General features: G+C 36.0%; 4 protein-coding genes, 2 long non-coding RNA genes and 1 pseudogene across 6 annotated transcripts; 5 read left to right on the forward strand and 2 right to left on the reverse strand.

The window, feature by feature from the left end:
* The first annotated feature begins 1,783 nt into the window (after positions 1–1,783).
* On the forward strand, positions 1,784–3,717 carry LOC106795014 (wall-associated receptor kinase-like 14; annotated as a pseudogene).
* Positions 3,718–3,843: 126 nt separating this feature from the next.
* LOC100500230 (thioredoxin-like protein HCF164, chloroplastic-like) lies at positions 3,844–5,527 on the reverse strand. Its single transcript, XR_136976.5, has 4 exons — positions 5,245–5,527; positions 4,998–5,185; positions 4,570–4,673; positions 3,844–4,399 (listed from the first exon to the last, which is right to left on the reverse strand). It is a non-coding gene; the product is annotated as a thioredoxin-like protein HCF164, chloroplastic-like (long non-coding RNA).
* Positions 5,528–7,602: 2,075 nt separating this feature from the next.
* On the reverse strand, positions 7,603–8,314 carry LOC100788441 (uncharacterized). Its single transcript, XM_003537363.5, has one exon. The coding sequence runs from the start codon at positions 8,283–8,285 to the stop codon at positions 7,797–7,799; it is 489 nt and encodes a 162-aa protein (XP_003537411.1). The 5' UTR covers positions 8,286–8,314; the 3' UTR covers positions 7,603–7,796.
* Positions 8,315–8,454: 140 nt separating this feature from the next.
* LOC100789496 (tetratricopeptide repeat superfamily protein) lies at positions 8,455–11,608 on the forward strand. The gene is made up of 6 exons (NM_001255940.2): positions 8,455–8,844; positions 9,132–9,388; positions 10,172–10,372; positions 10,490–10,580; positions 10,785–11,046; positions 11,133–11,608. Exons 1-6 carry the CDS (start codon positions 8,555–8,557, stop codon positions 11,457–11,459), a joined length of 1,428 nt encoding a protein of 475 aa, NP_001242869.2. The 5' UTR covers positions 8,455–8,554; the 3' UTR covers positions 11,460–11,608.
* A 1,501-nt stretch (positions 11,609–13,109) lies between these two features.
* LOC121173017 (uncharacterized) lies at positions 13,110–14,187 on the forward strand. The gene is made up of 2 exons (XM_041006631.1): positions 13,110–13,389; positions 13,944–14,187. The coding sequence occupies exons 1-2, from the start codon at positions 13,288–13,290 to the stop codon at positions 14,100–14,102; spliced, it is 261 nt and encodes an 86-aa protein (XP_040862565.1). The 5' UTR covers positions 13,110–13,287; the 3' UTR covers positions 14,103–14,187.
* Positions 14,188–14,339: 152 nt separating this feature from the next.
* On the forward strand, positions 14,340–19,273 carry LOC100793727 (BTB/POZ domain-containing protein At5g66560). Its single transcript, XM_003537368.5, has 4 exons — positions 14,340–16,901; positions 16,995–17,064; positions 17,194–18,351; positions 18,454–19,273. The coding sequence occupies exons 1-4, from the start codon at positions 16,861–16,863 to the stop codon at positions 18,961–18,963; spliced, it is 1,779 nt and encodes a 592-aa protein (XP_003537416.1). The 5' UTR covers positions 14,340–16,860; the 3' UTR covers positions 18,964–19,273.
* A 1,451-nt stretch (positions 19,274–20,724) lies between these two features.
* LOC100305593 (uncharacterized) lies at positions 20,725–21,258 on the forward strand. Its single transcript, NR_157135.2, is given in 1 exon segment — positions 20,725–21,258. It is a non-coding gene; the product is annotated as an uncharacterized lncRNA (long non-coding RNA).
* Positions 21,259–23,539: the final 2,281 nt, after the last annotated feature.

The following is a 23,539-nucleotide window of genomic DNA, read 5'->3' on the forward strand; positions in this document are numbered from 1 at the left end:
AATGATTATTGGTTGTTGCCCCTGTAAATTCAAAGTTACATTTTTTAATTATCACGACAATAAAAATTGTTTTATCAATATAAAAGGTTATAATATAATTTTATGTACTTACCATGCTTTGTATCTTTGAAGATCAATACAATCTTGTTTCCATAATAACGTTGTTGGCTTTATTTCCCCTCTACACAATGAAAGTTTTTAACAAAATTTTTTTTTGGTGATTTTAAATAACTTGGTGTAGGGTATCTATACGCATCAAGAAGTGTTATACGTGGAAAGAAGTGTCAGTGTAATATGTGTGAAACATCGTGCGTGTCAGAAATCCTACCATCTGTGCAAAACACTATGCGCGTTAGGAATGTTGTTGGATCACTGTGCAAAATATTGTACGCATTAAGAGTCCTATCAAGACGCAAACGTTGTGCATGTCAGGAATCCTGTCGGATCACTGTTCAAACACTATACGTGTTAGGAATCCTGCTGAGGCACTATGCAAACATTGTTCATGGTATTGTACGTTAGAGATTCTTGTGCATATATGGTACAAACACCATTCATGGTACTGTAGTTGAAATTCTCGATGCATTCTCGACGGTTAAAAGTGTCGGTGTGATGCATTATAATTTTAATCATATAAAAAAAAATTATTCTGTGCAAATATACATGCTAAAATATTACTTAAAATTAATTTGTCTTTATTTATATTCTATAATTTATTATTTTGAATTAATTTTCTTTATTTATATTATTTTATTATCTTTAAAAAAATATTTTTTTTCTTAAAAAAACACCAAAAAAAATAATTTTTTTTAAGAATTTGGATTTGGAGACTCGAATTCTTGACTTTGTTTTGAAATATTTTTTGAAAAATCACGGTGTAAAATTGAGTCCTATAACTCGAATTTACACTATAAATAAAATTGCATGTTTGTGTGTTAATAATAATAACATATATATATGTATGTTTATGTATATATTTATTACTTCTTGTATGTTTGTGTGAAAAAATCTGTTATGAACTGAAAAAAACAGAAAACAGCTCAGTAATTTCTTAGCATTCAAGGCCTAGGATCCTCCAAAGAAGAAAGGTGAGGAAAAAGTGAGTTTTATTTCTGCTGCCTTTACTCGCAATACATCATTCATTTTATAAGCACTGCAGCTATTGGTAATGATAAGGATTCTAACAGAATTCTAACAAGAATGACACCACTGGCCTTAGAGGAATAACAGAAAAGGAGTAACAAGGAGCAGATTATAACAGAAAGATATAAAGGGCAGACAACCACTAATTCTATAGCCACTGAGAAGCTGCCAACTCAGCACCCTTTTCATACAAAATCCTTGAGATGCTAGGCTTGGTAATTTTCTTTTTAGGCCTTTGATTCGAATCTAGCTCCTTGTCTGCTTGTAGCCTTGTGTCACTAGTACTCTGCTGTGTGTATTGTTGCTGGTTTATTTCAGTCATAACAAAATCCCTTCTGGTAGTCGTGTAGACTATAAGGTAAGGCCTTACAGGCCCCTTGCATAGATATGTGGAAGTAAAGCGGCTATTGATAGCTTGTTTAGTCCTGTTTAATTATATTCATACTAATTTTGATGTTCCTTCTCTAATGAATCCAATTTCATGGAAAATAGGGAATAGGGAAATTGGATAGGTTCTCGGCTTCGTGTTCAGAATGTTGTTGATGTTTTGGTTAGGGGGTGGGGATACGTTCTTTGTTTTGAGTGGTAACTTAACTAAACAGAAGTACATAAATCAAAAGTCAACGTGTTCTTGCGGCACATGCGTGGTCGGATGTTTTTGAATTTACTATGTATGAGTCGTGGTCAAACGGCAGATATCGGTGACGATATGCATTCTCAACGTGAGCAATTAATATTAGGAACTGACCTAATTTTAAGGTAATTACTTGTAACCTTAGGCATTTGGGCATCACCGACAGTTTGTTTATCACCCTTATGTTGACAACGCAATTTGAGTGTCAGTGTGATACGAATTACCCTTTCCACTTGATCTATCATACAGGCATAAGAACCATACTGTGCCACTTCTTGTAGATTTTGCATATTGCAAGGGTTTGATTTATTTTTTAAATTCAAAATGGTTTTTAATTAAAACTTTACTGAAGACTTAATACAATCTTCAGAAAATAATATTCAGAATTAAACAAGCAATTTCTGATCAATAACAATCCTGTCTTCAAAAGCTAAATATTGTAGGAAGTTATTTTTGACTCAATCCACCAGGAAGATTTTAGTAGATACTGCTTATCCAGAATAATAATTTTTTTGATGTAATAGTTCCTTTCGTAAATATTGTCATTGTTTTAATTCTTTCTATCCATGTTTGCCTTGTAATCAGCTTCGGCTTCAAGTTGCAGTGCTTCAACACTAACGTCCGGTGGATGTGGGAAAGCAACCAAAATTGGTGTTGTTGTTGGAGGTATTATAGAACCTTAATCTTAATGTTCCTTTCACTATATAATAACATGTTGCACTTTTGTTTCATACGAGAATCTTTGTTAATCTGTCACCTCTTACTGAATGCATGTTTTTTCACGTCTCTTTTCCCATTTCCTGATATAAACAAGCATAGAAAAAAGAATTTCTGAAATTTCATATTTGTACTGATGCTGCATGATTGTCCACACTTGACAGTGATCGCAACATACCATAGTAAAGCGCCAATTACGCGAAGCTGCAGGCAACTCTAGTGTACCTTTCTATCCCTACAAAGAAATAGAAAAAGCCACAAATTCTTTCTCTGAGAAACACAGGCTGGGAACTGGGGGGTATTTGGTACAGTTTATGCTGGAAAACTGCACAATGATGAGTGGGTTGCTATAAAGAAGTTAAGGCAAAGAGACACCAACAGTGCTGACCAAAGTCATGAATGAGATCAAGCTACTTTCTTCAGTGAGTCGCCCGAATTTAGTTTGCCTCTTAGGTTACTGCATAGAGAAGGGAGAGCAGATCCTTGTTTATGAGTTTATGCAAAATGGAACACTTTCTCAGCATTTGCGAAGACAGAGGAGTAAAGGACTACCATGGACAATAAGACTCGCCATTGCTACTGAAACCGCTAATGCTATAGCATATCTCCATTCTGCAATTCATCCCCCAATTTACCACAGAGACATAAAATCTAGTAATATACTCTTGGATTATGGCTTCAAATATAAAATAGCTGATTTTGGGCTTTCTAGGCTTGCATTGACAGAAACATCTCATATCTCAACCGCCCCACAAGGGACTCCAGGTTATGTCGATCCCAATACCACCAGAACTTCCATCTTTCTGATAAAAGTGATGTCTACAGTTTTGGAGTGGTTTTAGTGGAGATAATAATAACTGCCATGAAAGTGGTTGATTTCTTATTGGCAGCACTTGAGGGCTGCCACATGAACACATGATCCATGTTTTTGTCTTAACGCTGCTTCAGTTGTCAGAGAACTCTAGATCTTCTGGCTGTGAATGATATCAGCGACAATGCTTGTGCCATGCCCTATTTTACTGCTCTTTTTTTTTTTTAAAAAAAAAAAAGATTATTTCTATTAAGCCAGTGGTGTTTTGAATCCTAAGACATTAGCCACTAGAACTGGAAGAGAGTCCAAGCAAAAGGAAGATGCAAATATTGTAGAAAACATCAAAGATAACCACAATGTTGGATCCAGACTTGCGTCGGGTAATAATGCAAACAACATATGTCAGTTTAAATTTCTTAGTCGTGGGTAATAAACCATGATCGGGGCAGAGCAATCATATTATTTACACCAAAACCATCACTTTCTGATAAACTAAGAATTCCATGCATTTAGATAGTGAGCCGCGGGCAAATATAAATTGTTATAAAACAGATGACGAGTAGATTAGCAGACTTGTAAACATTCAAGTGCATCTTCACCTATAACAAGATTGCCAGAATATAGACACATTTGAACTAACAATTTTGGTTGATATCTAGATTCGGATCCTAATCTATGACAGACTCGCACAATGTTTATAACATAGTATGCTTGTGAAGGGTAAGAAACAAGGTCAATGAGTTGTATGCTCACTGACAAATAAAACCAGTTCCTGAGAAACAGTAAAAGAAGGTACTGTATATGTGGTCATCTAACCATGACGTCTTGGATCAGCAACTTGATGCACCTTCCTTGCCTCAGCATTTGAATATTGACCTACAACACGAGCATGAGGAACAGATGTTTCTCCACGAGCAAGGGCATCGACATTTTCAAGCAAGTACTGTCTTGGAAGCCTACCCACAACATTGCCCTCCTCATTGCCTATTTTATCAAGGAATGCAAAGTGTGGAATACCCTCCATGCCAAACTCGTCAAGCTCTTGCTCCCACTTTGTATTATCAACATTCAACATCACAAAATTAACTTGATCCCTATATTGAGAATTAAAAGGTGTCAAGACTACCAATTAGTACTAACAAAAATTAATGTTTTACGAAATACTATGGGTGATCATAAATAGTGATAACAAATCTATAAGGCATCAAAATCCAAAAGAGATAAATGTAGAAAAAAGGAAACATGTGTGCATAAAGATGACTACTTGAATTGCTGCTCTACTTTGTAGACGTCAGGAGCAAATTCCCGGCATACCTCACACCAATCTGCATAAAACTCCACCACAGTGGGCTTCCCATTGGAGAGAGCCTGGACCATCCAACACAAAAGCACAAATACTATGAGAAAATATGAAGCAGATATTATGTAGCAAGTAACAACCACGAATGAAACAAGAAAACCTAGTCAGCACTAACAGATATCTTAAAATGAAGATGAACTAATCATTTGTGTGGCGATTCTTCGTTTTAGTCCCTCTTATAAGTGTTCTGACAGTTTAAACTTGCCACAAACTAAAGGATAATTTTTTTAGTGTAAGGACTAAGGCGTAAAGTTGGCACAAGGAATCAAATGATTAATTAATTAAAATAATTAATTAAGAGGATAGAAACAGTGAAGCGTGGGGGAAGAAACCTCTTCGTAAGGCATTGCAATGGCAGAGAGATCTTTGAGGGAAACACCGAAATCCAACCTCGTAGACAAGAAAAGGCCCAAAGCCGCTAAGGTAGAACAAGTGAGATTTTGTTGTTGATGTCTTTGGCGGGCAATTGAGGAAGTGAAGTTTTTGTATGGCTGGGCTCGACCACAAGTTTTTCTTCATCCTGAGCAGAGGAGGTTAAAGGAAGTTAAGGTACGAAATAAAGCAAGGAAAGTAGCATACCGTGGTAGGGGTATCCTTTTGATCAAGGTTGGGATTTGTTTGGCACGCTAAGGTCTGGAATTTGCAGTGAAGTGAGGAGGAATTGGAAGGCATGGTGATGGTTGGAATTTGCAGCTACCATGTGCTCTACTGCTGAATTTGAGTCTGAGATTCACACCCGCACACCGCTATCAAACCATAACCATTTTTCTTTCCTTCCCATCACATGGAAATAAACTAGATAAATTCAACATCTATCCAAATAATTTAATATCACTCACCACTTTGATCCTAAATAATTTAAATAAAAACTATTGTTGCAGAAATGGATCATGCTAGTAGAAAAGGATTTGTCAGTAATATTTAAAATTCAAATAAAATACAACCATATTTTCTTAATTTAAAATGTCAGATATATTATTTTAATTGACATTCATAGTTTTGTATTTTCGATCGTTTACTTCTTAAACAATAAATATTTGTGAATTTTTAAAATGATTAAATGATACAATAATTTTATTTTATCTTACAATAATAGGTTAAATTACTATCTATTTGTGAATTTTCAAATAGATTCCTAAACTAATTTTTTAATTAAGTCTGATCTTATAATTTTTTTTAATTAGTTCCTGATATTTTAAAATCGTCATAGATTATCACATTGTGATGATTTTAAGCCGTAAAAAAAATTAAAATCTTACGACCTACTTTTTTAGTTCAAGACCCACTAAATAAAAAGTTTACGATCTTATTTAAAAATTTACAAATGATTCAGAGATTTGTTGAATCGTGATTGACATTTTAAAAAGGTCAATTTCCTTTCTTATAAATTATTATGATACACATTATAGATGTCTTTGATCCTTAATTAAAATATTATTTGTCTTAAAGATAATTTTTACAATTGCATCATTCCAAATGTTGATGATGCGTTGAAAACACTTTAAAAACCATTAAATGTGGATCCCCAACGCAATCAATACTTACTTTTCCTTCGATTTTATTGTGATTTTGCTCTAACATTGATTTCAAATGTGGAACCAAGCACACTCTTAGTCATGCTTGAAATTGATGTTTGTCTCTGGCACAATTAGTCTTGCTTTGGATTTTTATTTATTTATTTACTTATGATTGTCTTCAAAACAGGAAAAGAAAACCAAGAAAAAATTGACCCTAACCATAATTTGTCGGTACAAATATTTTCATAAAAATAAAACATGACTTTAATAACGACCTCTCAATAAAATTAACACTATAAATTTTTTCAAAAAACAAAGAAAAAGATTTCACAATGAAGAAACACAAAAATATCATGAATCTTCAAATTCTATCTTTATTGCTTACAAGAAAAATTTATTTATAAGCTAAATTAAGAAACCCTTGAAGCAAACAAAGAAATATTCCAACTAAGTAATCCCACTAAGCATTATATTTTCACTAGTAGTTCATTCCCACGAAGCAATTCAATAAGTAATAAATTCCTATAATAAATGACTTATCGGGAAGTCTCACAATTTAAACACCATATGAAAATTCATTCTAATATTAAAGTTACTAAATAATTAACTTAATTTTACGGGTTCTACAAATCTTAAAAAATATTTTATTTATAATATAAATTTATTAAGCAATAATTACTTATACATGCTTGTATGAAAAATATCATGTTATTTCCTATCTCCTTCGGTAGATAAAATATTAATGCTTGTATTAGAAATATCATGTTATCTCCTATCTCCTTCAGTATATAAAATATTAAGTAACGTTACTTAAAGGTAAACACTCACATGGAAAATGTTCTTAAGTCCAATAAATTATTGACTTTATTCTCTAATTTTGTAAAATATGTCACAATTGAACCCAATCACGGACTCCGTCAACTAACATTAATGATGATTTAAATTTCAGCAGTAAAAAATTACTACAAAATGTAACCATTTTTAACTACCATAAAAATTAAAACGTAGCATATTACCTTCGATCACGGGGCATCAAAGGAAACCAGCTATTTCATATAATACAGTTTTGTAGTAACTTTCAAGTTTCAATTAAAAAGATTTAAATTGATTTTAAATGCGTTTATCTTTATGCAAACTTACTAATTTTGTCTGTGTATATTTGTATAAAGTGGTTTCAAGATTAAAAAACTCACTCTCGATAACTTACAGAGGATTTTTTTTTCCTACTATTCCAATAATGCACTCATCATTCAAAAATCCAAGTCCACACGGGATTATCATAGACATGATAGCTTAAAAATCCAAGTCCAGATGCGAGTGATTCCGATAGTAAATTATCATCTATACGATCATACAATTAGTGAATCCGTGATCTGATAGTCAACAAACAAAAAAATCTATCGTAAGGAACGATTTTCTATACATAGGAACAAGGCTATTAGATTCTAGATGCATTGATTCGTTTACATGATATGATCACAAAGCTACAAACATAAACACGTAAAGCAGGCAGAGTCTTACAGAGACACAAACATATCCAATTCAACACTTAACACTACGTTATCCATCGACAACAACAATGTACTAGTCTTTACTTATGACCAACTCACCAAGTCACGATTTTTGAGCTTCAGGCCCCAAAATACCGTTCACCACCGCCGTTGCAACCAAAATCCCAAAAACCTCCGCTCCCGCCACTGCTCCCGCCTGCGCCAACCCCCCAAAACTCACCGCCTCCTCAATCTCCCTCTCCGCCGCCACCAGCCCCTTCTCCGCCGTCTCCAGCCCCTTCTCCGCCGCCACCAACCCCTTGTCCGCAGCCTCAAATCCCTCCTTCACAATCTCCTCCGCTTCCTCCTCCACCTTCTTTAGACTCTTCCGTATCCCGAACAAGGGAATGTCCTGCGCCACGGATGCCGCTTCCCTCGCCGTGAACGCTGTCGTCGCCGTTAGAAAAAACAGCAACTGCCTCCGCCCCGCGCTCGGAAGCGCCGTTAAGAGTTTCACGGCACGCGGCTTGCACGGAGACACCGTCGCATTGCTCACGACGAGACGCCGAAACGAGAGAGTTGAGAACGGTGATGATGAGATTGCACACACCATTGCAACAATCTCACTGATCCTCTACGTGTGGCCACTCGCACTTCCAAACTTTAATCAATTTATTTAATTACGATAATGCCCCTTTTTTAATTAACCGTTATAAGAACGACACGTGTCACGCGGGTTTCTTTTTTTTTTTTTTTTTTCATTTTCACGTTTTGCGCCAGAAACGAAAACCTCAACCCAAACCCTCCCGAATTGAGGTGACTTGATTTTCCCTCTTCTCTTTTTCTCTCTCGTGAGTCTCGTCCCTGAAGCGAAATTCTAGAATGGCGGAAGAAGCTCCTGCATCTGAAACCTCCGTCACAATGCCTCAACCGGCGGAAGTCATCACCGTCGACGGAACCCTAACCTCTTCCGAGAATGACAAGAGCGGAATCTCCGTCGATGCCGCCGCGCACGGCGGTGAAAAGACGGTGTCCAACGCTGAACCTTCCGGTAGCGATCCTCAGAAGTCTCTGGAGTTGGCGAACGAGCTGATGGAAAAAGGAAACAAGGCAATTAAGGAGAACGATTTTGGAGAAGCAGCTGATAACTTCAGCCGTGCTCTCGAAATCAGGTTCTTTTAGTTTTATCGTAGAATACATTCTCCGATTCTCTGTTTTAACAGTTCAATCGTGCGTGGAATTTGATCTTTCTACTAATATAAGATTCTGAATTAAGTTGGAGAAATTCTCATTTAAGAGTGTATGTTCTCTCTATTAAGCTATCCATCGAATGCGTGCATGGTTTATGTAGTAGTTTGTTTGTGTGCTGGACTAATTGAAAATGGTAGCTAATTTGACATTTCTAACCTTCATTTTGCTGTATATACAATGTTCTGAGATATAATTTGAATCGAAACAGAGTGGCACATTATGGTGAACTTGCTCCTGAGTGTGTGCACACATATTACAAATATGGGTGTGCACTTTTATACAAGGCTCAGGAGGAAGCTGATCCTTTAGCTGATGTGCCCAAGAAGGAGGATGGATCTCAACATGGCTCTAACAAAGATGGTTCTGTGAAGGGTTCTTTGAATGCTGAATCTTCCACAGCTTCTATTTCAAACAATGCCGGGCAGGATGTGACTTCAAATGACCAGGGTGGAGCAGTGGATGATGGTCAGTGTGTTGCTTCTAGGGCTTACTGCTTAGTAATTTTGAGTTTTGTTTATGATATAATATTGTTTAATCTGGTCTAGGTGTTCGGAGACCATAGCTCTTTGTATGGTGAATTGGTTATTTATGCCCTATAAATTTGAAATTGTCTAAAAAAATTGCTACATTTTACCTAGTTGGCTAAGAGAGCATGTTTTCTTGTTAATGGTCTGTTCTGCTCTGCGTTATCCTACCCTTTTCACCAGTTATTTCAAATAAGGAGAAGTATTTTGCAGCATTGATTTCATGATAGGAAATATATGAGACATGCCTTTTGTTTAGAGTAACTAAAGCATTCTTTATGTCTGTAGACATGAATTTCCCTAATTTATTAACTGTTTAATAGCAAATTAAAAAATAAATTGTTCTATGTTGTTTATACAAACTAATCAGATGTAGATGCATAGTACTGATGTTGAGATTTAAAATGAATTATGTCCTGTTAGGGACTAAGCCAGGAGGATAAGTAAAAGCTCATGGTTGATGCAAATTATAATATACAGGGAATTTGTGAATACAATTATGTAACAATGCCTCCTAAAATTGTTAGAAGTAGAGATACTTTGTGTCACAATATGAACCATAGTTGCCAAATTTGGTGAAGCTAGCATATGGTCATTATTGTAGATTGAAGTGCATTGTATTATTCACTTTTGGGATTAATTATACTATTGCATTACCACAAAAGTTGTAGTTTGCAGGTCAATCAGTTCTTAATGTTAGTTCTGTTTTTCAAATATATAACAGGGTCAACTAAGAATGACCCGGAAGAAGATGACGAGGATAGTGATGCTGAAGACTTGGCAGAAGCTGATGAAGATGAGACTGACTTGGACCTGGCATGGAAAATGCTTGATATTGCCAGAGCCATTGCTGAAAAGCAATCTGTCAATACAATAGAACAGGTGGACATATTATCAACATTGGCAGATGTTGCATTGGAAAGAGGTATTTTCATGCTCTTATCCTCATTTTAAATTTAACTAATGTTTTCTTCCCCAAATACACAAAACAATGGGATATGGTTATAGTAAAAGCTGATTATTTCTTGGCTCTCATATACAGAGGATTTTGAAACTTCCCTCTCGGATTACCAGAAGGCACTAACCATCTTGGAACAACTGGTTGAACCAGATGATAGAAATATTGCTGACTTGTATCCTTTGTATAATTCTTATCTACATGTTTGATTTTTCTGGTATCTGTAGACTTTGCTGGTTTCAATGATTCTGAAAAATGTAACAACTTAAGAAGTTGCAATAAATTACTGAATTGACTGATTAACAAGATCTGCAATTTAAGATAAGTAGATAACCAAATATGTTCTCCACCGCTAGACTGCTTTAACTCATGAGCATAGAAATTTTCGCATATGCTTATGTTTGGAGGTTAGTTCTAAGCCTCAAGAAGCAATTGCTTACTGCCAGAAGGCTACATCTGTTTGTAAGGCACGATTACATCGTCTTACAGATGAAGTAAAGAGTTGTTCAGATTTGACATCTGCTTCTGAGTTAGCTCAGGATTTACCAGCATGCCCCAAATCTGAGTCTAATAACTCAATTTTGGATAAACAATCAGAGATTGAAACTCTCAAAGGTCTATCAAGTGAGCTGGAAAAGAAGGTAGACTTTGTAAACTTTGTTAAAACAACTATCTGTCCTGTGTTATGTTGTTATTTTGATTTAAATGGGAATTTATGGGGTTGCAGCTTGAAGATTTGCAACAGTTAGTCTCGAACCCAAAGTCAATTCTTGCTGAGATCCTAGGAATAGCAGCTGCCAAGGTAGGCAATGTGAAGGAATCATCTTCAGCAACGGTGAGTTCCTCACGGTTGGCTACTGCCAACAGCAGTGGAGGTTTTGACTCCCCAACCATTTCAACTGCCCACACCAATGGATCTGGTGGAGTCACACACCTTGGTGTGGTGGGAAGAGGAGTTAAGCGAGCATCAAATGCCACTCCGGCAGAAGGAAGCACACCAAAGAAACCGGCATTAGAGTCTACTGAAGACAAAGGTGATGGCAACGCACACTGATGTAGGTCTTGGTTTGTTTGTATGGTGTGTTTAATTTGAACTTTGAATGCAACCATACAATTTGGTTACACTTTTGAACTATTGATAAGGACATTTTAAGGGGATTGACTGTTCTCAGGGGAATAGTGTTATGCCATATATTATCCTTATTGATTTTATGTGCAGCTAATTGATATTGTCAAAACTTTCAAGTTACTTAAAATGTTACTCCTATAAAAACCATCAAATGCTTGTCAATTATGTTAAACATTTGAGGTATGATTTGGGGGTAATTAGTGAAACATGCTGCAATTTGGCTGAAAAAAAATTAGGGCAAGAAGCGGACTCATTCAAGGATGAATTTGAACCCAAGGCCAAAATGTCAGGATATTTGATCTGAGCTAATATTCTCTTTAATGATAATTTACTTACCATTTATGTATTAGTAGGAGCCATGAGTGGAGCCAAGGGGGTTGGCCAAGGCCCATGGCCAGGACCTTTCCAATCCTCAGATGTCAGAACCTTATTGTCCTGTTTGGTAGAGAGGAAATAAATAGGGTGCATGAAAATAGGTGAAAAATAAAATAGAAATGTAAGAGCTCGGTCGAAGAGAAATAAAAGAGATTAGAAGAGACAAAGATGAGTGAAAATGGGTGAGAAATAGTATGAGTTCCACAAATTGTTTTCACTCTAATTCTTCTCTACCAAACAATCAAATAATTTTCATCTCTTCCCCTCAATTTCTTTCAAATATAGTAGCATACCTTCCTGAAAATTTTGGGAAACTAAAAAAGAAATAAAACAATTTTATGTTTTGTATACTTTATAAAAGGATTTCATCCTCGAGACAATTCCTGACTCTGTCCTTTGGAAGAACGTAGTTTTATTAGTTTTTTTTTTCTCTCCACATTAGGTTTTTTGCGATTTAAGCTAAATTACTGGTTGAGCCGGGTGTATTTTCCCAAGTGAATAAACCGCTTGAAAGTATTATCAAATTTGCGTGGGTTTTTCCACCGTTGTGATATAATGGGATTATGAGATTTTTATAAATCAAAGTTAACGTTCTTTCTTGGATTCTTAATATGTTTTCTAACAAATTGTTAATTTTGGTTATGTTCTGATAAGTAACAAGACTGATTTCTGGTCTCTCTATGAAGTATTATTCTGGCATAGTGTAAACTTTTACAAAAGTACTTTTCTTCTATATTCTTTGGCCTTAGATAAGAAAAATATTTAAAATTGAGAAACAAAGAGACCCAAAGGATGGGGCGACGCGAGAAATATTTTAGCGCTGTAAATTTAAAATTAGTTCTATGTAATCACCACCTCTACTTAATGCACAAAGCTGTGAGAAATTACTAGTTACTAGGTCTGGCAAGTAGCAACAAATGAAAGAGACCGGGACAAGAAGTGAGAGTGATGTTTTTTCTCGAGAGATTATTCCTAAGGACGTGGCATCATTGCAGTCGTCGAATGCAATATCTGCTCCATGGTGGTTCTGAAAGACAAACCACAAAGAGTGGCGAATCTCTGAAATGGAATAATCGGATAGATAACTATGGGGGGCGTTACCTTCAGTGACGAGCTGGCCCCACGAGTGGATAACACGAGACAAATTAAATCAAGCTAACGTTGATGTTAACGAGATGCTAGCAATGATCCGAATATGTATCTGTTATAAAATCGGTTGGTGTTGTGTCATAGTATACTATACTCTCAAGCAAGCAAGGTAGCGTCTTGAAGAGTTTCAAAGCCAAAATAATGTGTTATAGGGTGGACTGTAAAACCTGTGGGAAGTATACATGGGGGGGATGTGGTGATCACTTGACCACCCTCTACGCCAGCATTGATGAGGGAATGCACTGTACGTGCCGCTCCTGGCCGGGTGTTGTTACACGCACACGCACAACCACCACTCAGCAACCTACTCAATCCAATAATCCCAACCAAGGTAATTAAACCTTTTCTACATGATCTTGGTCAAAGGTTAAAAAACACAGCTATGGTGGTTTAAACAATATGATTAGATTCAAGGCTACACGTGGTAAAAAAAAAAAAAGAGGGAGAGAAAACGATGTTCTTCACTATTTTTAGTGGTTGAATAAAGCAAAATGATTGCACAAAATCAAGAAGAATTCAAAATGATTATGCATATTTTTTTTTATTGCGTTTGGAGCGAATGCATGCAATAACGTTCACGATCGATTCACACGTGACGCGATAAATTTGAAAGTGGCTCAACTTTTTTTCCTTTTTTGAAATGTTCATCATAGAGCTAAAGAAACAACTTATTTAAGAGGCAAGAGTAATTGAAGTATAAAATGGTATAGAGCTAACATAAGTACATTAACCAAAAAAGAAAACTTTAACTAACAGACACACTAGCGTACTAAAGTGGTTTATGATTATGAAGAAATGCCTTTTTTTATCATGTTAGTACCAATTCGCTGTGGACAATTGGACATGGAGTTTACCCTTTCTTGTAAATGTTGCTTTCTTCTGTAGGGAATAGGAATTCTCAAAATTAACGAAGCTGCGTTGGATTCTGATACGCAGCAGTTCTTTTCGGGTTATATGACACGCAGAGGGATAGAGATCGGTACTGTCGGGGTACTAGTGTATGTTAAAAGTGTTAAGGGGGTTGATATTAATAATGTAATGTAGGGATGGTCATGTGAAACTGACCAACGTAGACCTGCATTCTTTTCTATGTTAATGGATCTATTAATAAAGAATAAATTCCTCTGCTCTTGTGCCGTGTGTTCTAACATCAAATGCTTCGAATTTGGTCAATTTAAGTTTTGGATTTAGGTATATTATTGTTTATTCTCTGTTGTGGTTTTGTGCGTCACTTCTTTAACCCATACTTTGTGAATGTGGGTGTCTTCAAACCAGAGTGGGAGGGAATTCTTTTTTTGGTATCCATGATATTTGTGTAAAGTATTTATTAGTTTTATTAATGACTAGTCTTCCTAATCAACCACTTGTTGGTGAGTGGGAGGGAATTTGGTGAAAGGAGAGGAGGAACATTTGAAATTTTGGATATAACGATAATTGAAAGGTTAAACTATAAACTTAGTTTCTATATTTTAAATTGTTTTGTTTAGTTTGTTTTGCAACAATTTAAAGGAGAAGAATATTCGCTAGAAAAGGTAGAATCTTGAATGAGGTCGTTGAGAAGCTCTCTAGGTCACGTAAGGTGTGACTCCAGTCTCTACAGACTATATCACTCAAGTTAGTGATTGTGAATGGCGAGAGATGAATGAAAATTGGAATGTATGTACACCTTGTATACTTTCAATCAATGCTTGCCTTTTATGTTAGTTCCTAACCACTTTGTTAGTGTCATCCTTGTGTGTGCATGGGTGATATGCATGCACGAGTTGCCACGATTCTTGGGTGCTTGTTGAGAGTCACTTTTTTAATTATATTTAGTATGTTGAGACTTGAGATTACATATGCTTTCATGTTCTACTGGGTTGTGTACCCAATATTGTTTAGGAACTAAAATAAAATATAGTATCAGGAACTAAATTTTAAATTTTCCGTAAGACTTGCTGTTATAAAACTGTTGTTTTCTGAAAACCTGATCAAAGGAAGTTATCCACAAATTGCATCTTGTAATCATCCCTCATGCCCAAAATCATAGTAGTGCTATATAGGATATATTATTGGCAATTTGACTAAAATTCTCTTGTGCAAATCATCTGATAATGAGTCACCAAACGAGCGAAAAGCAGTAATTGATAAGGAAATTCCTACAACCATCAGTCGCATCCTCAACTAATCAATGTAAATTGATCCATTCAAAGTAATTTGAAATAGTAAGATGAGTGGGGTTTATTTGACTTTTGTTGCTCTTCTTGGAACTGTCTTCCCAGCCTTTTCTATATTTGTCCACATTCTCACGTGCCTCAATTTGAAAACTTCAATCACTTTGAACTAGTGATTGCAACGATGTACCTTACAGTGGTTGTCTACTCAACAAAAAGCTGCCGTAAATTCTACGGAAGTATAATATGATAAATATGCTAAGATAAATGAAGACATGGCTCTCTTAGTATTTGTCTTTCTTTCTACTTAAATTTGTGTTTTGTTTGAAGACTTTACGCTTTTATTCTCTAAAACATATTCCTCAATTATAGGAAAATCAATTCCGTTAAAACTAATAATGCAAAAATTCACACTACACCTGCATATATATGCCAACCAACTTTCTATTATATACCATCTGTTATATACAATTATACCAAATTGAGAGAATAGCAACATCAGCAAACTAGTGTCATGTGTCATAAGATTTATGAGCTGACTCAAATCCATTACCTTACGCTTTACCAGATAGATTTGTCCTATTCTGCACAGGCTTCTCCTAATGTCTTGTTTTCAATCAATTTCACAGTGAATATTCTTAATCAACTGCAGACAAGAGGAAAGTTCATTATGCATCACGGTGAATAATATTTACTTCCTTTCTGTAAGAGTAAATATGGGAAAAGGCTTCATGAATTCCATGCTCCCATGTGGTCTATCATCAATAATATTGCATTGGTTAACCAGCTTAAGAAAGATGATACAATGTAATGTAGGTAGGAAAGCGAGCAAATTGAAGGCCCCCCTTAGGCCTTTTAGACAGTTATTTCGCTCGTTCTGTGTAAAATAATGCTAAAATGATTTATTAAACTAAGCAAAGAAACTTAGTACGTGAGGAAACGAGAATTCTCATTACTAAACTAAAAGTACTAATCTATTCCATCATTTGCGCAAAAGTAACAACCTGGTTGGCAAGCAATACTAGGCTATATGCGCTAATGGGAGAATATTGTCTTACCAAAAAGAAAACTAATCAATGGCACCTCTTTTTTGTCGAGTCCATTTGCCATCTTAAGTCATGAGAGAAAGAGTGGGTGATAGTGAGGTTCTGATCTAATTCAGAGAAGAAGAAAGAAGAAAGGAAGTTCTGGCAAAGGAAGGAAAAGGATCCTATGGATCCCCTTTTTAGGAATTTGGTATAGGTCTATTTGTCCGTTTTGAGTTTGTGGATTCCTTACTGTTTCACCCCAGTCCTTTTTCCTTCTTACATTAAACTTTTATCTGTTCTTTTCTACATAAAATCTCAACACAAAGCACAAAAAGACAATTTCTTTTCATTCTCATCTTCAATTCTTTGCAATTGGCTGTGCTACTCAAGTCTACTTCTCTACAATACGTCTATAATTCAGGCTGATAATAAAATCTCTGTCCCCTCCATCCCCCTTCACATTTTATTTACCTCCAAACTCTCATATTCGCTTAGTTTTCAGTGTCTTTGGAATCCAGTTCAACTGAAATTTATTTGTATTATTTTGACTTTCTTGAATCCGACTCTATTAGTAAGCTAGTCTGAGATTTCCAAGAGAGTCCTAGTTATTTAACAGAGAAAATGGCAACTGGGGAACAACTAAGCTCCAGAGGGCAAGCATGGTTAGATGGATAACTCTTTTCTTCCTCACTGTTTCTGAATCACTATATTCCTATTCCAAACGAGACCATATCCATAACAATTCTTTTATGCAGGTTTTGCACAACAGGATTGCCAAATGACATTGTGATCGAAGTGGATGACATGTACTTCCATCTACACAAGGCGAGCTTCCAATACCATACTCATTCGAATATTCTTATGTTATGCAATATGCATGCACACCCAACAATACGCTGTAATCTGTACTTTGTTCTCTAAAATTTGTCCGTGTCGCGACATGTTTCATTTCAGTCTCCTCTGATGTCAAAGAGTCGAAAGCTTCAGCAGCTAATAGCTGAGCATGAAACAAATCATTCCTCAGAAGCTGAAGAGAAAGAAAAACACCGTCACTTGGTGTTCACAGACTTCCCAGGCGGCTCCGAGACCTTTGAATTAGCCGCGAAATTCTGTTTCGGCGCCAAAATCGATTTATCCTCTTCCAATGTGGTTCCTCTACGCTGCGCCGGAGAGTTTCTCGAAATGACGGAACAACACTCCAAAGAAAACCTCATCTCCAAGACGGAGACCTTTCTCTCTCACTCCGTGCTCAACAGCATCAAGAACTCCATCATAGCATTAAAATCCTGCGAGCGCTTACTGCCTCTCGCTGATACCTTAGCCATCACGCGGAGGTGCGTCGATTCCATCGTCTCCGAAACACTGTTCAGGTTGCCGGTGAGCGATTCCGCTTCTACGCTGCTTCTCCCCACCGGCGGAAGAAGAAGCAGAAGAACCGGTGAAGATGATTCCTGGTTTGAGGAGCTTAGGCTTCTAGGCTTACCTATGTTCAAGCAATTAATTCTCGCCATGAAAGGATCTGATTCTGCGCTAAAGTCAGAGATAATCGAAACCTGCCTTTTGCAATACGCTAAAAAACACATTCCAGCTTTATCGAGATCCAATCGTAAAGCCTTGACGTCATCATCTTCTTCAGAAGCGGAACAGAAAGAGTTACTCGAGATTGTGATCACGAACCTCTCATCCAAGCACTCCACGCCTGTGAGGTTTCTCTTCGGACTGTTACGAACCGCCACCGTACTGAAAGCTTCCGAAGCATGCAATGATGTGTTGGAGAAGAAGATAGGTTCGCAGCTCGATGAAGTTACTCTGGATGACCTTCTCATACCTAGCTATTCCTACCTAAACGAAACTCTGTATGACATTGATTGCGTGGCGAGGATTTTAGGTTATTTTTTGGAAGAAGAACGAAACGTTGCTGCAATCGACGGCCGCGCTCCGAGATCGCCGGGGCTGATGCTCGTTGGAAAACTCATCGATGGTTATCTCTCGGAGATCGCTACCGATGCGAATTTGAAGCCGTCGAAATTCTACGATCTAGCCATCTCAGTTCCTGATCGAGCGAGACTGTTCCACGATGGTCTCTATCGTGCCGTTGATGTCTACCTCAAGGTACCTATAATAAGCTATAACATATTGCGTTACGAGTTTCCATAAGAAAAATAATTAGTTATTGAAAACGATAAATTCGGATTGTTAAATTCATAATTGTAGGCGCATCCGTGGGTTTCGAAATCGGATAGGGAGAAGATTTGTGCAGTGTTAGACTGCCAGAAGCTGACGTTGGAGGCGTGCTCGCACGCCGCGCAGAATGAAAGACTTCCACTGCGAGCGGTGGTTCGGGTGCTCTTCTTCGAGCAGCTTCAACTGCGACGCGCCATCGCCGGAAAGCTGGGGGCAGCGGAGGAGCCATCGAGGCATTCGGCGGCGATGGCGGAGGAAGAGGAGGTGGAGGATGATAATAATACGTGGCAGGTGACGGTGAGGGAGAATCAGGTGCTTCGCTTGGACATGGATAGCATGAGGACGCGGGTGCATGAGCTGGAACGCGAGTGTTCTTCGATGAAACGAGCGATTGAGAAGATGGACAAGATGGGCCCACGAGGAGGTGGGCCCTGGCGGGCCTCACTCGCTCTGGGGAGGAAGTTCGGTTGCAAGTTCAAAACGCAGGTTTGTGATTCGCATGAGCCAGCAACACGCGAGGGCAGGCCCCACCGGCGGTAGCACCTCTCTCATGGCACGTGATAATATGATTGGGCTTTGGAGTACGGTAGAATGGGTCCCGCTCGCGTTTTGGTGGAATTGCACGTTTGGCATTTGTCGTCTGTGTATTTATGAGATTATTCAGTGGAGTTGTTCACTGTGTGTTTCTCTCTGTATCCAACTGAATCGAATCCAATCCCACCACGTAAATTTTATCATAAAAAATAATAGGAAATACTGTAAAAAGTTAAAGACTTTGATCCTCTGCGCCAATTATTTGGATGACTGGGTAAATTGCTGAGTGACAAGGAATTAATGATTCCTCTTGAAATTTTAATCATATAGCGTTTAAGAAGTGTAAGAAAATGTTAATTTATCAATACTGGAACAGTCCATACATACATACATACACTTAATTAACAAATCTCTATTGGTGACACAGTTCAGCTAACTAGTCATTTAATTGCTTCTAATGAAAGTTTCTCCATGCTAAAGCGGAGACCCAAATAACTGGAAGTACTTGTGGTCGGCGAAAGAAAGGAAGCCGCAAAGGCTTCTTCCTTTACTGAGAAGCAAAATACATTATTGGTGCCCTTGTCTTGTTCAGGAACAATATCCTTGATTTTATTCTTGCTTTGGGGAGTAGGTAGTAGTAGTCAAATGGATTATTTCCTTTGTGTTCCGCAATTCTACAGCCAGTCAGCCATCATTAATTGCTGTGGAGGGACTCGTCCATAGTCCAATTCTTTGAACTTTCTAGGCAAGTTGTCTCATCTTATGTTTTTAGTATTATTGATAATTGAGTAGAGAACGTGCAATTGAAAAATGACAGTCCAAGTCACCGAGAACAGGGAGGGACCTTATTCTTTTTTTACGATAAAAGGGACCTTCTTCTTCTTTCCATTATTATTCAACATCTAAAACGTGCATTATTCTTCACAAAACAACTCTTTGTCTAGGCAAAACAAAAACACATTTTACAGCTACACTGGATATGTATGTTCAAGTGACAAAATTTTGCCATTGATGCAAGAATGCTCTAAAAATTAAAGTCAAACATACTTTTGCACGAGCAAGACCGATACATTGGAATTTTGTTCACTGAAAAAAAAAAAAAAACACTAACAGCTGATATGATGTGATACCCACCTTGATTAATTTTATAGATCATAATTTTCTTTGGATTTCATCCATGATTGCTCGTGGCTGTGACACTGAGCAATCGTTATTGGACTTATTCGACTACATTTAAACCAGAGGAATAAAGGCCTATCACCCAACAAATATTTTTTTTAGCAGCGATATTCATTCACTGAGAATATGGTGAGTTGCCGTGAAATAGGAGATAAGAAGGGAAAAAAAAAACAAGTGATGCATATTGTAAATTACACAAATTAAAAAAACAAGTAATAAGTAATGCGATTAAAAAAGGAGAGAGAAATAGAAAAAGAAACAATACAGTACCAATTAGATGAATAATTATTTTTTCATATTTCAAATAATATGAACGCAAATTAAGTTTATGAAAATTATTTTGGTATGGAGGAAGAGTATTTTTTGGGTACAATTTTATGACCGCAAATTAATTTTGTGAGGACAATTTAGCAGGCCGACTTAATTTCTACGGAACATTTTGTTTACGTGGTCCATTGACAATGTTCGGCCCAATTTGTCCCCGGTAAAGGCCCATTAAACTTTAACGTTTTAGACAAAACCCTAATACCTTGAAACGGAACCCGGGGGCCTATAAAATTGAAGCATATTCTGAAACTCAAAGGAACCATGGCCACCGTTTCTTTCTACCAAAACCAGCTTATGTATTTGTTCTTCTGTTTGTAAAATATGTTTTTGTCATCGTTACTTTTATATTTTCTTGTCTGATGTTTTCGATTTGACTATTGTTGTTTTGACGGAGGAAGGGGATGTGAGATGTGGTTTTCTCTGTGATGATGAAAACGATGACGAGTCTGATAATCCATTCTTTACAATACTGACGACAAATCGAGGCATTTGTCTGAGAGGATTCCACTCTTTCTTCCGTTTTTTATTTTTTTGGCGTTGTTTAATTTTATGCCTGTTGTTTGTTATTTTAAATTTTATTTTGTGCCTTTTGAATCTAGGCATGGTGATGATTGTTTATTGTCATCTGATGAATCATTTGATGAATTCCAAACCTCCTACTCATTCTGAATGCCTATTGTTTTTTCGTTTTAGTGTTTTTTTTTATTTTTTATGGAGAAGGTAGAGAAAGACGATATGGTGGCTGTGATGAGAGGTACATTTTTTTTGTGTTGAGATTATCGATGATTGCATTTCAAGCACTTTTGAGCTACTACTGTCTTTCTCTCTACTAATTGCATTCCTGGACCGTTGATTTCAACAGCAATGGTCTCCGATTCCTGCATATGTAAAAACAACAATTTTGGGAGATGGGTCCTTTTCTTTTTAGTTAGCCTATAAAATGAACTTCAATTCAATTTTCCCAATAAAATGATTTCCCCCAAAGCTGGAAGTTTAAAAGAAATTTTTGTATTTATTTCAATATTTTCTTATGAACTGTTTTTAAAAACACTCCAACATATTAAAAAATTTATAGTAATATATTGCAAGTTTTAGGTTTTAGGTTTGGATCTTAATGTCTCAACATTGTAATTTTTAAAAATAGTTGGACAAATTACAGTTTTTGCAAAAGCAACACTTGGGCACAGTAAGTTTTTAACATTCATGAGTAAGGTGATGCAAAAAGATTATAAAAAACATGGGACTATGAAAAATTGTTATAAATAAGAAAAACTTGCATGGTAGAGCGATTAGCTTTATGGGACTGCAAATCTTCTTCAAACTCCCATTTGATGCTTTACATCATAAAATCTCTCATTTTAATTTACTGCATAAAATTAAAATATGAACTTATTAAATACTAATTATTACCTTGAGCGTTTTTCTTGCAATGGAAATATATACGACTAAAATGAAATACAATTTATAAAATTATTAAAACAAACGTTTGGCAAAATCAATAGCAACTTCAAACTTTATTGAAGCTGCTTATTTCACTATTCTGATTAAACTCAATTTTATGGTTGTGTAGAGAAAATTAAACTACCGTTCCTAACCCAAACTAAGCTATGCAGCTTATGATAAAAATTGGGACAAGTGAATTACACCTGAAACAATAACTAGTCATCATCCAAAATCGAGTCCACTAATTAAAATATTATCCATGCACTATTTCATCAAAAAGTAAGGTAAAATATAAACATATGAAATAACTTAAATGAACAACTTACTGGCTTTGCCAAATTTTACTACTGGAGAGAATCACTTAAGGTGTCACAGCTGGTTCCAAATCTGGATAAAGTAAGAGAGTTGTGTAAAGCTCTAGCAGGTAACATGAAACTCGCTGATATTTCACATATACACTATTGGAAATAATGATCCATAAAATAATATCTATTGGAGATAATGAACAAAAGGGATTGGTCATAGAAAGATATCTTCTGTTATTTTTTTTAATGCTTAACACTGTTTGTGGATAATGTTAATAAAATAATTTTTTGAATTATTTGATATTAATATGAAATATTCATTAATTATTTTAACTCATTTTTGTTGGAAATTTAATTAGTCATTTTTAGTGAAATTTTCTTTTTAATTATATTTTTTTTATTCACAAAAAATCAATTAAAATCTTGCTTATGAAAAATCAGCTTAAAAAATAACAATTTATAAATAAAAAGCAAATAACTGTTCAGAATGTGAGGTTATTTATAAAATTTTTCGACTAAAGTTTTTAAAACCGCTACATTAAAGACAAAAAAATTCGTTTATAATACATAGCAGTGAAATTCATTCGATGTGTAAGCAAAGAGGTGAGAAATAAGGTAGGTGAAGATAAAAAATAGGAGTTAAAATAAATAAGAAATAAAGTGGAATTTAAATGTGTATGTTTAATAAGAGATAGAATAAATATAAATAAGAAAGTTAATAAATTAAAATGAATAATAAATAATACAATAAGATTTATAATTTTTAAATGAGTAAATAATCGCTCTTAAAACTTTTGTGAAATGATATAAATTAATACTATTTTTTTTAGCATTACAACAACTTTCTTTATAGGAAGTATTGTCTAATATATAAGTGAGTAACTTTTCTTACAGCGAACACATGTGGTATATAAGGACCGTTAATATAATAATTTTAAATAATAAGGGGTATTAGTGTAATATACAAAGGTATTAGGAATAAAAAAACTGATGTTATTTATAATTAAATTTTTTGGTCCTCTAAACATCGAAAATAATTTAGGCTCATATTATTTTGATTCAGCTTGACAAACAAAGGGGTAGTTGTTGGAGATGGTGTTAATTAATAACTTGATCCGAATTGAGAAACTTCGGACGTGGCAACAAGAAAACCATTGACATTAGCTTGAGTCATCCAATAAGAGTTGGCCTTATCCTATCGGAAATCTTACTCACAGCAGAGCCACCAAATACTTGTGTTGTGTCGATTCTCTGCCATCCATGATCCATCACTTACAAACTAGTACTACTTGCTTTCAATAAAAACAAAAACACACTCTTTGGTGACC

This window comes from Glycine max, chromosome 11 (assembly GCF_000004515.6).
Source record: "Glycine max cultivar Williams 82 chromosome 11, Glycine_max_v4.0, whole genome shotgun sequence".
In the NCBI taxonomy this organism is placed as follows: domain Eukaryota; kingdom Viridiplantae; phylum Streptophyta; class Magnoliopsida; order Fabales; family Fabaceae; genus Glycine; species Glycine max.

Excerpts from the sequence above, each read along its gene's own strand:
- LOC100788441 (XM_003537363.5), bottom strand. The coding sequence starts at position 8,285 with ATGGTGTGTGCAATCTCATCATCACCGTTCTCAACTCTCTCGTTTCGG.
- LOC100789496 (NM_001255940.2), top strand. The coding sequence starts at position 8,555 with ATGGCGGAAGAAGCTCCTGCATCTGAAACCTCCGTCACAATGCCTCAA. Across the intron at positions 8,845-9,131 it reads AGCCGTGCTCTCGAAATCAG|AGTGGCACATTATGGTGAAC; the intron begins GTTCTTTTAGTT and ends GAATCGAAACAG. Across the intron at positions 11,047-11,132 it reads CAAGTGAGCTGGAAAAGAAG|CTTGAAGATTTGCAACAGTT; the intron begins GTAGACTTTGTA and ends ATGGGGTTGCAG.
- LOC121173017 (XM_041006631.1), top strand. The coding sequence starts at position 13,288 with ATGAGGGAATGCACTGTACGTGCCGCTCCTGGCCGGGTGTTGTTACAC. Across the intron at positions 13,390-13,943 it reads ATCCAATAATCCCAACCAAG|GGAATAGGAATTCTCAAAAT; the intron begins GTAATTAAACCT and ends TTTCTTCTGTAG.
- LOC100793727 (XM_003537368.5), top strand. The coding sequence starts at position 16,861 with ATGGCAACTGGGGAACAACTAAGCTCCAGAGGGCAAGCATG. Across the intron at positions 17,065-17,193 it reads TGTACTTCCATCTACACAAG|TCTCCTCTGATGTCAAAGAG; the intron begins GCGAGCTTCCAA and ends GTTTCATTTCAG. Across the intron at positions 18,352-18,453 it reads CCGTTGATGTCTACCTCAAG|GCGCATCCGTGGGTTTCGAA; the intron begins GTACCTATAATA and ends TCATAATTGTAG.